At 41.8% G+C, this 13,074-nt stretch overlaps 1 protein-coding gene across 1 annotated transcript in view; it reads left to right on the plus strand.

Moving 5' to 3' along the window:
• Positions 1-780: 780 nt before the first annotated feature.
• Positions 781-13,074, plus strand: part of LOC117660712 (ADP-ribosyl cyclase/cyclic ADP-ribose hydrolase 1-like) — a 96,963-nt gene continuing 84,669 nt past the window's right edge. The window contains exon 1 of the mRNA XM_034408880.3: positions 781-1,082. Coding sequence (XP_034264771.1) covers positions 841-1,082 — 242 coding nt within the window. The 5' untranslated portion in view covers positions 781-840. The remainder of the gene's footprint in view (positions 1,083-13,074) is intronic.

Consider the following 13,074-nt stretch of genomic DNA (forward strand, 5'->3'; position numbering starts at 1 on the left):
GAAAGAAGGTTTATTGATGAACAGGATCACATGGCTTGAGATCCTGAGCAGATTTATATAGCTTGAGTTCCTGAGCAGAAAAAAGGACCGAGATGCTGAGAGTGCCTTGGTTTTATGCCCTCTGTTGGGCTTTGAATTTGAGCTTGTATTCTGATTAGTTGTCAGACTGCCATGGGGCCATGCAGGGGCAATTCTGTAGTTTCTCCTGAGTCCCAAGCTTGGTGGAGCCTTGCTGGATGATGCAATCTCCCCAGGTGCCATGTGGTGAGTTCTGTTGCTAGATGGGTAGAGGGCTAATCCTATCTTCCTTGGATCTTGGTTGAGGGCATTTACCTATGCATAGACCTAGCTATCTCTTTATCTCTTCAGTGTGGATATCTGCTGTGGGCTATTGAGGGTGGTGGGGGCTATTAAGAGTGAGTCTGTTTTCTGCCTAAAAACATGTTTCTACATTTCTTATCCAGGGAAATAAAATATTCTGCCTTTTTAATATTTCCTAGAATATTTCATTTTCCTAGGAGAGGGTGGGTACTAACTTCCTACAACACAAAGCAGAATTAAAACCGGAGTGACAAGTCTCCACCGGTGACCATTCAATGAGACAGAATCTGAGTCAAGCTGGTGCTGTCCAACTTCAAGTGAAGCTTTTCCCTTGAGCCAATAGAAATGCATATCAGGCTTCTCTGCAAGTGTGTCTTTACAAGTGTGAGCCAGTAAGCCAGCAGAGAAAAATAGGAGGAGGAGGGGCAGGAGCAGGAACCGCATGAAAGCTACACTGCTGCCAGAAGTGAAGGAGGCAGAAAGTTCAGCTGTTGCTGCTTTTCAGAATCTTTTACTAAGATGCCCTTTCAAAACAGTTCTTCCTGGACAAGGAAACAGAAACTGATTTTGACAGGGGTGGTAGTGGTGCTTTTGGGCACCATGACTGTTTTTGTGGTTTTGGGACTGCTCAGGGTTGGAAGGAAGAAGACCCCCACTGCAGAAGAACAGCAGTGGAAAGGCAGAGGGACCACTGAACACCTGGTGGAAATTGTCCTGGGAAGATGTTACAACTTCATTACTACAATAAATTCTGAACTCAGGTGAGTGGCAGGATATTCTTGCAAAAACTGAAAGCAGGACTGATCCAAAGGGTATGCAAAAAGGAAATAAGTAGGAAAAGGAAATGTCTGAAGCTTTTTTTCCAGAAAAATATTTTCTAGCAGTTGGAAATAATTTTATTCCGAAATGTATCATACTTAGGCTTGTTATTTTCTTCTGAGGAGTGCTCTATTTTATTACAAAAACATATTTAATAAAATAATATAAAAATGTATGTTCTGCCTTCAAATGCATCTGCATCCTTCAGGGCTGATCATATCAGAATTTCAATTATCCCAGCAAACTATTTCAATTAATGGAAAATCCATATACATAGACATTTTCACATTTCTTCCACAGCAAGTAGTATAGGCATGTCTGTTGTCTCTAACATTAGAAATAATACCTGACAATTGATTACCTTCTCTGAAAATCCCCCCCCCTTTTTTTTCTGAAAATTCCAGCTATGTCTGAAATGGTGCAGGATCTCCTGCTTGAGTAAGGGGTTGGACTAGAAGACCTCCAAGATCCTTTCCAACTCTGTTATTCTGTTCTGTTTAAAATTACCTATTACTAGAGCAAAATCAGAAGGAGAAAGGAGAGTTTATTAGTACGAGTGAGGGATACCTCTGTCATATTCCCACTTAACCTTCCTTTCTCTTGAACTACAAAGCCAAAGTGTTGCAACCTTGCTCCAGCAGCTTGACCCTTTGATTGTTTCTTTCACAATCCTCTGAATGTGGCATGTTCCAAAAAGCATACCTTTTCTCTGATAAGAGTGATTCATGGGTGCTCGTGGTTCTGGTGTTACAAACTAAGGATTTGTTTTAGCATGCTATGGCATTTCAGACTGGAAACGAGACATTTCAATGACTTCTTGAGGAGTGGAAGGTGTAATATATAAGATGGCTAATGAAGGGGTGTAATACAAGAGAGCGATGAGGACAGATCGATCTGAGAGGTGATCTTCAAAAATAAGATTGCATTAATTGTTCAAACTATAGGTAATCCTCAATTTACAACCACAATTGAGCCCAAAATTTATGTTGCTAAGTAAGATAGTTAAGTGAATTTTGCCCCAATTTACAACCTTTCTCGCCACAGTCATTGCAGCTATTAGGTTAGTCATACAGTTGTTAAATGAATTCGGCTTCCCCATTGACTTTACTTGTCAGAAAGTTGTCGTAAATATGAATCAATTGCCAAGCATTCAAATGTTGATCACGTGACTATGGGGATGCTTCAATGATCATGTGAAAAATGGTCATAAATCACTTTTTCCAGTATTGTTGTAAGTCTGAATGGTCACTAAATGTACTGTTGTAAGTCAAGGACTACCTGTAGATTATCTCTGTGTTTCAGGTATGAATTTGGAGAGAGAAAAATTCTGGAGCTTAATGATTTTACTTTGTCTTGAATCATGGATTTGCATTTCAGGGCTCTCTCTATAAAGTTTACTCAGAAGTAAATCTAATTATATTCTGTTGGGTTTCCTGCCCACTAATGCAAACAGAATTGTAGTTCTAGTAGGAATATTAACTCATGAGTAAACCTTGTGTGCCTCGTTGTTAAGTAAATATCCCATGGTTATAAAAAAAAAGTCCTGTTAATTTACATTAAAGGAAATCAGGATTTTAAATCAGGAAACAGAGAAATGTGATTGAATTTGGAAATGCATGGCTGATTGAATTAGACACTATTTTTTAAAACTGGTTTGTAATTATTAATGCAATGGAGGTGGTAATCTGCAAAACTCAATGGTAAAGGAATGTATTGTTATCTTTGTGTAAGCAAAATGCTTCCGGAATTTTATCAAGGCATTGCAATTTTAGTGCATTAGTGTGAGCTTGAAAGGGAGATGTTATTGCTCTAAAATGAGTCAATTCTTCAAAATAAATGTAACTCTTAACAGAGTAGCACTATTTCTTTCTAGGCTCATTTGGAAATCAGAAAAAGTTCCAAACCTTACTTAAATACTATTCCCTGAGAGCAACTTCTAAATGCATACCATTTTAAAATTGCCTTTAATTTTTCTTGAAATTGTTGAATTCTTTAGAGAATCATACTCTTAGAGGATTTGAGGAGATATATTAATATTAATCCACATCCTTTTCTTTCTGGGTTGCTAATGGTTTTAAATGATAACTGATCTTTTCTATAAAGACAAACACATCAAAGTTTGATCATACTACTTTAAACAGAGAGATGCTACATTCATGTTCACTCTCATTCCAAAGTATTTCTTCCATATTTTTGTGAAGTGTACTCATCCTGTATTTATGGATTAATTTTCTTTTTAAATCCAGTTTATACAAATCAGCATTTGTTGTGTCAAGGAGGCAGGCTAGATTGGGAACTATATACTATTCAGCCTCCATTTCTTCATCTCTTAGGCATTATTTCTGTTTCTGTAATATTTAAATTTTGTAAGTCATTAACTGGTGGAGTGGTTGTGCTAGTCTCACATTCAGACTTTCAAAAATTATAGGTTGATAAATTGTTATTATTTTTGTTAATGTTAATGCCATATGTCTATTTTTATTATGTTTATAAATAGGTGGTTTAATCCCATATACATATAGTAAAATTGTAAGATAGATGGCAAATGCTACATAAATCTGGTTATAAAATAGAATAGAATAACAGAGTTGGAAGGGACCTTGGAAGTCTTCTAGTCCAACCCCCTGCCCAGGCAGGAAACCCTGCACCACTTCAGACAAATGGTTATCCAATATCTTCTTTAAAATTTCCAGTGTTGGGGCATTCACAATTCCTGCAGTCAAGTTGTTCTACTTATTAATTGTTCTAACTGTCAGGAAATTTCTCCTTAGTTCTAAATTGCTTCTCTCCTTGATTAGTTTCCACCCATTGCTTCTTCTTCTACCCTCAGGTGCTTTGGAAAATAGTTTGACTCCCTCTTCTTTGTGGCAACCCCTGAGATATTGGAACACTGCTATCATGTCTCCCCTAGTCCTTCTCTTCATCAAACAAGACATACCCAGTTCCTGCAACCATTCTTCATGTTTTAACCTCCAGTCCCCTAATCATCTTTGTTGCTCTTCTCTGCACTCTTTCTAGAGTCTCAACATCTTTTTTACATCGTGGCGACCAAAACTGAATGCAATATTCCAAGTGTGGCCTTACCAAGGCATTATAAAGTGGTATTAACACTTCACGTGATCTTGATTCTATCCCTCTGTTTATGCAGTCCAGAACTGTGTTGGCTTTTTTTGGCACCTGCTGCACACTGCTGGCTCATACAGATAGTCTTCAAAATATAACTGTAATGGAACCTGCCCATTACAGTGGCATGTCACAATGGTCGTTAGGTGAAGTATCTCACCTTCTCACATCTGTTCTCCCTAATGAAGCATTAAACATCTAGGTTATTAAGTGGAGCAAGGGATGCTACATTTAGGTCACTGCTATGTGGCCCAGTAACCTGAATGTTTTGCTGCCTTAACAGGATCTACACAATGATTCTGAGTGCTTCAGAAAGCATCTGCAGCACTGTGCAGATTGTCGAGCCCAAAATCCTCCGAAATGGTGGAGTCGGGAGAAACACATGAGGAGATATAGATACGCACACGATAGGTGGTGGTGACACGGTAGGCAGGCGGTCGATCCTGGGACTGCCAGACACCAGGTGTAGGACAGGACCTGAGGGGCTGCGGAATGAAACCGGACAGAATGGAGCGCGCAAACGAAACCAAGATGCGCTACGCCCGCCAGAGCAAACTGCTGGGAAGCTGACAGCCCGGAGAGAAGGGGCCGGAGCAGAAGTAATCCAGCTGAGGGCGTTCGCCCAATTACACTAAACTACGGAAGGGAGGGGTAATAAACCTACGGAAGGGAGGAGTAATAAAAGGTGCTATGAGGCGAACGCTCGTAGCGCCAATTTTGATACGCTTGGGCTCAGTGTCTTTTTGATGTTACAGTCAGCATTAAACCAGCATTGCCTCTTATCTACATGCTTGCTGTGTTTTCTTGTTGTTTTTGATTGATTTGAGAGATAGAGCTGAGAGAGAACTCTTTAAGGCAACAAAATGAAGTAGTTTGTCAGGCAGCCACCATTTTGTCCCCACCAACAAGTGGGTGGCAGCCACATTCAAATCACCTCTGTGCAGCCCAGGAACATGTGGCCTACCCTTTCCCAACATAAGCTCCAGAGGATTTCAAAAGGAAAGTGCAGTGGTTGATGGGCATGTGAGGAACAGGCCCAACCATTGAGTGATCTCAGATTGGGATGCGGGGGGGGGGGAGGGGAAGGTGGAGGTGCTGCAGCAGCTTTGTGGTTGGTTGTAAGGACAAATGACTGCAGGGGTGCTGCAGCCACTGTAAATTTGAAACAGGGTCATAGGTAATTTTGGGGTGTCTAATTTTGAATGTTTGTTAAGTAATCTGTTGTACAGTAGAACCTCTGGTCATGAACGCTTCTGACCACTGCCAAATCGGGTTCTGACCAAAAAATTCACATTTTTTTTTCATGGCCGATTTCCCCTTCTGCATCATTTTTTTGTAAGCACCAATTTCCAAAATTAGGTACAAGTCACAACCAAATTGGGTTGTGACCAAAGTAATGGAACAAATTATGGTCGTGACCAGAGGTTCTACTGTATCTCAAGGACTACCTGTAAGCCAACATGCTATCTTTGTCTTTTCTTCATTCAGGAAAACAAAACAGCTAGTTCTTGCTTAACAGTGGCAGTTGGGACCAAAATTTCTGTTGCCAAGCGATACGGTTGTAAAATGTTGTGTGACCACACAGCTCAGAAATGGCAATTTCAGCAGTCCTGATTGCCATTGTTAAACAAGGATTGTACAGGTTGTTAAGTGGGGATTTCTTAATCAAAGACCACCTCCATGTCAAAATAAGTGACAAAATCAGAAAGAGATCACTACCACACTTTAAACTGAGTTTTTAAGGTGAATGTTGAACTGTATAAATGTTTGACCTACATTACACCATGTTTTAGATGTTGGGAGAAAGAGCTGATTTCTTGCTTAATCACATATGCTTAACCCCATTCCTGCTAAAAGAGTAATAAATTGTGTGCAATCTTTTTGAAATTAGAGCACGTAAAAAGTTACTAGGAATATATGTTCTGATTCTGAGAAACTGAAATTTCTCTTTGTTCTGAAAATAGGTTTAAGCTTCTTGTCCCCTCTCTTTTAATTACAGTGTATTTATTAAGACCCCTATTAACTTTATATTTTCTATACATTGACATATTCATTCTTTCCTTTTTTACATTTCACCCCTATTATTCTTCTCCATTATTCCTATTCCTATTCTCCAGCCACTTATATCATTTGTGCCAGATTATATACTATTCCGTATCCTCTTTTTCTTTAAGCTCTTTTGTTAATTTATCCATCTCGGTGCACTCTAAGATTTTTTTTATCAACTCTTCTTTTGTTGGTATATTTTCTTTTTTCCAATTTTGTGCGTATACTATACGGGCAGCTGTTATAATGTGTAAGATCAAATATTTTATTTCCTTGGAGTATTTTTCCATAAATATCCCTAATAAGAATGTCTCTGGACTTCCAGTTTGATGTCGCGGTGAGACAGTTGGGGAAATAGCGGGCTCTGATGAGCCCTGCGAAAACCCCGACTGCCGAACCGCCGCCGATGGGTCTTCGGACCGGAACCATCCTGCAGGGACGGGGATGCAAGAGAGGTGCCTTGGATGACCAGAGGAACAGGCAAGTTCCTCAGAGGTCAGAGGGAGCTCTCTGTGAGTCGTTGGTGGGGGGCGGCAGCCATGGCGGCTGCCACGAAGCTGGGACAAACCGGGCAAATGATGTGAAGGAGGAAAGCGGAAAAGAGTGATGCCTTTTGAAGCCGGGTGAGTGACAACCAACCCAGGCTTGAAACAACGTTTGGAGTAATGGCTTTTTTTTTTTGTAAGACCCCTAGCCTTAAATCAGCAGCTGCGGAGCTAAGGGGCATAGAAGATTTTAAGATGAAATTTTTAAAAGAAAAGAAAAAGACCCAATTGAAAATTGATATTTGAATAGACTAAATTTGAAAAATAAACATTGAGACTTGGTTCAAAATTGAACAACTTTAAAATTTGAATTAGACTTTTAAAGAAAAGAAGATAAAGAAGAATTATTACTTTTAAAACACAGAAGGAGAGAATTGGGCTGGAATGTTATATAATTGAAACAAAATGGTGATTTGCATGACTAAAGGAAATTGTGGATTGTAGAGGGACACCTTCTGGTCTAAAAAGAAACATTGTAACTGGCTTCTTGTTTGGGAACATTGTGAATACTTCAGATAACAATTGGGATTTTGGAGATGGAGCTGTTTTTTCTTTGTCTGCAGATGATTTGACTTTGTTGAAAAAAAAGGGAAAGTATGATGGAACTCTTATAATTGGACTAATTGGCGCAGGAACAAAAGAAGTTAAATGGCGCAGGAACAAAAGAAGAAAATTGATGTGATTTGTTTGAAATAGAAGTAAGAAAAAGAACTAAATTGATATATGGAGAATTAAATTGTGAACATTGAAACTGAAATGGAATTATGTTACAGACAAGGAAATGAGGAATGATATACACACGGCTGGAAAAAAGAAGATAGAAACAATGTGATTAAAAATAAAGCAATGTATAGATGGATAGTAATAATAAAAAGGAGGTTTTTATAGATTAATAAAAATGAATATGAATATGAGAAGAATTTGATATAATATGTAAAAAACTGAAATAAAGAAAAAAGTAAGAATATGAGAGGAATAGAATATATTAACAGAAATTTACTAATTTATATAAGGAAGGGTTTGAAGTAAGATCTAAGCCTCAATGTTAAATTGTTATAAAGATAATAATGATAATGTGATTGAATATTAACAAGTAATGTATTGATGGTAAAATTAAAAAGGGTGATTATGCTGGGATAAGCAGCAAACTAAGATGATTATGCTGGGATAGACAGCAAAACATAGAGAATTATACTGGGTATAACAGTTAAATATAAAGAAAATTATGCTGGGTTTGACAGCAAAAATGATGATTATACTAGGAATAACAGTAAAACCTAAGAAGAATATGCTGTGATTAACATCCAAAAGAGGATGAGTAAGAGGAAGATTATATACTGGGATAAACTTTTAGAAATAAAGATGACCATGTGGAATTTATTTTTTATTTTATTTTATTTCAAATTTATATACCACACCTTCTCCCGAGGGACTCAGGGCGGTGTACAGCCAGATAAAAACATACAATACAAACATTAAAAACAATTAAAATAATATATATTTATTTTGGCCCAATTTAAAAAGACAAACCAATTAAAATATTTAAAAATATGTTAAGCCAGCCCGGCTTGCTGAAAAAAGAAAGTTTTAAGGGCACGGCGGAAGGCACCGAGGTCTTGGATTCTCCTTATCTCTGGGGGCAGCTGGTTCCATAAGGTAGGTGCCCCCACAGAGAAGGCCCTCCCCCTGGGGGTCACCAGCCTACATTGTTTGGCTGATGGCACCCCGAGGAGGCCCTCTCTGTGGGAGCGCACGGGTCGATGGGAGTCTCTTGAAGATAACTAGGTCCTATGCCATGGAGCGCTTTAAAGGTGGTAACCAACACCTTGAAGCACATTCGGAAGACCACTGGGAGCCAGTGCAGCTCACACAGGAGCGGTGTTGTGTGGGAGCGCCATGCAGCTCCCGTAATTACCCGCGCGGCCACATTCTGGACCAGTTGGAGCCTCCGAGTGCTCTTCAAGGGAAGCCCCATGTAGAGAGCATTGCAGTAGTCCAGGCGAGAGGTGACGAGGGCATGAGTGACTGTGCACATGGAATCCCGATCAAGAAAGGGTCTCAACTGGCGAATCAGGCGAACCTGACAAAAGGTCCCCCTGGCTACAGCCGTCAGATGTTCCTCCAAGGACAGCTGTGTATCCAGGAGGACTCCCAGATTGCGTGCCCTCTCCGAGGGGGCCAAAGACTCGCCCCCAATAGTCAGCGATGGAGTCAGCTGACTATATCGGGATGCCGGGAACCACAGCCACTCAGTCTTGGAAGGGTTGAGCCTGAGCCTGTTCCTCCCCATCCAGATCCGCACAGCCTCCACGCACTGAGACATCACTTCAAGGGCATTGTTGGGGTGGCCTGGGGTGAAGATGTACAGCTGGGTGTCATCAGCGTACTGGTGGTACTTCACCCCAAAGCCACGGATGATCTCACCCAGCGACTTCACATAAATGTTGAACAGAAGGGGTGAGAGGACTGACCCCTGAGGCATTCCACAAGTGAGAGGCCTCAAGGTCGACCTCTGCCCCCCTGCCAACACAGACTGCGACCGGTCAGAGAGAAAGGAGGAGAACCACCATAACACAGTGCCCCCCATCCCCAACTTTTCCAACCGGTGCAGCATGATACCATGGTTGATGATATCAAAAGCCGCTGAGAGGTCTAACAGGGCTAGAACAGAGGAGCAACCCCTGTCCCGAGCCCTCCAGAGATCATCTACCAATGCGACCAATGCCATTTCCGTGCTGTGCCCAGGCCTGAAACCCGACTGAAACAGATCTAGATAAGACGTTTCCTCCAGGAATTGCGGAAACTGTCGCACGACCACACTCTCAACAACCTTCGCCACGAAGCGAAGGTTGGAGACAGGACGGTAGTTGGCCAATACTGCCGGGTCCAGGGAGGGCTTCTTGAGGAGAGGCCTCACCACCGCCTCTTTCAAGGCAGTGAGGAAGTGGCCCTCACTCAATGAAGCGTTAATAATTCCCTGGAGCCAGCCTCGTGTAACCTCCCGGGAAGCCAGTACTAACCAGGGTCCAATAAACATGTGGCCACACTGAGTCTCCCCAAGATCCTGTCCACGTCATCTGGAGTCACAGAGTCAAACTCTTCCCAGATAACATTCTCAAGACTGTTCCTCATCACCCTGCCTGAAACTACCCAGTCAGAGTCCAAATCCCCCCAGATCTGAGCGATTTTGTCATACAGATATTGTCCGAAATCCTCAGCCCTGCCTTCCAGGGGGTCCTCCCGCACTCCCGGATGGAGCAGGGAGTGGGTCACCCTGAACAGGGCGGCCGGACGATTCTCTGATGATGCAATAAGAGCAAAAAAGTAATTAAACTTTGCTGCTTTTATCACCACTAGGTAGGTCTTAATATGCGACCTTACCAGTGTTCGGTCAGATTCAGGGAGACTGGCCCTCCAACTGCTCTCCAGGCGTCTTTTCTGGCGCTTCATCTCCCTCAGCTCCTCGGTAAACCAAGGAGCCATGAGGGATCGGCACCAGGTCAGAGGCCGCAGAGGCACGACTCGATCCAAGGCCCCACCAGCCGCCCAATCCCAGGCAGCCCCCAGGTCCTCGGTCAAGTCATGTGCCAGATCCTCAGGAAGTGGCCCAAGTTCCATCTGGAACCTATCAGGATCCATCAGGCGCCTGGGGCGGACCCATCTTATTGGCTCCGCCTCCCTGCGGCGGGGTGTAGCGGTTCGAAGGTCCAGGCGAAGGAGTGAGTGATCTGACCATGACAAGGGTTCCATGCCTATATCCCCTATAACAAGACCACTCAACCACTGGCCAGAGACAAAAATCAAGTCCAGAGTGTGATCCCCCTGTGGGTGGGGCCATGAACTAGCTGGGTCAGGTCCATGGCCATCATGGAAGCCATTAACTCCCGAGCCGTCTCGGACGTTTCACCAATGGACGGCAAGTTGAAATCACCCATGACCATAAGCCTGGGTGTATCAACTGCCATCGTGGCTATCACGTCGAGGAGCTCAGGCAGGGCCATTGCTACATGGCAGGGAGCCAGGTACGCAAGCAACAAGCCCATCTGAACCCAATGACCCCATCTCACAAAGAGGGATTCACATCTGGCAGTCTGTGGCACAGTGGTCTCCCTCAGACCAAGACCTTCGTTAATAATAACCGCCCCCCCACCCCTCCCCTGGGCCCTTGGCTGATGGAATGCTCTGAAGCCTGGTGGGCACATCTCAACCAGGGGGACCCCTCCCTCCGGGCCCAACCATATCTCCGTAATACCCGCCAGGTCCGCTCCTCCCTCCTGTATAAAATCATGGATGAGGGGGGCCTTATTTACCACGGACCTGGCATTGCACAGCATCAGCCGAAGGCCCAGATCCTGAGTATCTGAGCCACCTAGTATCCGAGAGGAGCCTTGGGGACCGGGGCGCGCAATAGCTCTCAAACAGCGAGTGCGCTCCCCCAACACATGATGTGGTCTCCTGCTCCTGCCATATCTGCCCCTCCCATCCACCATGCTAATGGTAGAACCCTCATTGGTATAGTCCTCCATCCCCTCCCCAATTCCTCGTCCAGCACCCTCCAAACCATTACCCCGTGCTGGGCTCAGCTCCGACCTTAGTGGATTTCCCCCCCATCCCCTTTGGTTGTCCTCCCAGTTCCCCTTAAAAGATTGTTAAAAACTCCCCTCCCCGAACCTTTTAAAATCTTATTAAAAAACTTCCCCAAAAAACCCCACAAACCCTTCCTCGTGCCATGCCATCTCTCAGGATTCCAAAATCCGTCATCGAGATAGGTCCTCGATAAAGTGGAGGGCCAAACCTGCAAGAGGGGGGAATCTCGCAGGGCAAGGAGTTCAGACACTGAATACATCAAATCGTTAGGGGTGAGAAAAGTCCATGGTCGGGAGACCACCATGATGTTATAATACAGGGGGAAAAGTTCCAGTCCATGGCACAGACAACCGGACTCCATTGTCCTCTCACAGCAGTGGAGAGGGAGATATATGCCATTAATTGATACTAATAATGAAATGATTATGTTGTGATTAAAAGGGTTAAGATGAGATAAATAGTAAAATGAAGATGATAAATGCTAACAGTTAAAATACTGCATAAATATTTTGTTGATTTATATCTTTAAGATATATCCATCCATGTTAAAAGGAAAAAGAAATTGAAATGATACTGAATTAAGGATTTTAAGATTAGTGTAATGGGTTTAAGAATTTTTTCTGCTTTCAGATAGAATTTATGGCAATAATGTTAGAGAAAATTAAGTTGTGTTATTTGAAAACTAAGATTTGTGGTGAAATAATAGAAGGTAATTGATTTGTGTAAAATGATATAAGTTAGGGAATTTTTTTTTCTTTTTTTCTTTTTTTTATGGTAATTAGCGGGGATTCGGGAAAAGCTTTTGTTAAAGAGGAATTAGTAATTGTACCTACTTATGACTGGATCAATGGCTCATTCTGAAAAGATTTTTGTATGTTTATGTGTTTTTTAAAAATAATGTTCAAAAAAAAGGCATGTCTCTGGTTTTCCGCTCATAGGTTGTTCTATTATTTTCTCTAGCCATTCTTTAATTTTAGCCCAGAACTTCTTTGAAGCTGGACATGTCCACCAAAGGTGGTAGTATGTTCCGTAGCTCTTGTTATATTTCCAACACACTGGAGATTTACTCGGAAACATCTTTGCAAGTCTAGCCGGGGGTAGATGCCATCTATGAAACATCTTCAACTGGTTTTCCTTGTATGCTGTGGACATTGTTAGTTTTGTATTTATTTCCCACATTTTTTCCCATTTCTCCAATTCTATTGTGTGGTTAAAGTTTTTTGCCCATTTAATCATTGTATCCTTAACTATTTCTTCTTCCATTTTATATTGCAGCAAAAATTTGTATATTCTACTGATTAATTTCTCCTCCGTCCCTTGTGTAATTTTGTCCAATTCATTTTGTTCAGTGTGTATTGCATTTAATTTTGTGTCTTCTTTATATTTTGACCAAATTTGCGTATATGTCCACCAATCAATTTCGCTATTTAGATCTTGTTCCAATTCCTGTTTTGTTTTCAGATTTCCTTGTTCTTTTAATATATTTCTATATCTTATTATTTTGTCCCACTCAGTTAAATTTGGATGTTTTAATGTTTCTGTAGGTGAAATCCAAATTGGTATTTTTGTATAATGTTGTTTTTTAATCTTGATCCAAATTTGTAGCAATGCATTCCTTAGTATGTGTCTTCTA

Source organism: Pantherophis guttatus, chromosome 8, assembly GCF_059756535.1.
Source record: "Pantherophis guttatus breed Tessera chromosome 8, ASM5975653v1, whole genome shotgun sequence".
NCBI classification, from domain to species: domain Eukaryota; kingdom Metazoa; phylum Chordata; class Lepidosauria; order Squamata; family Colubridae; genus Pantherophis; species Pantherophis guttatus.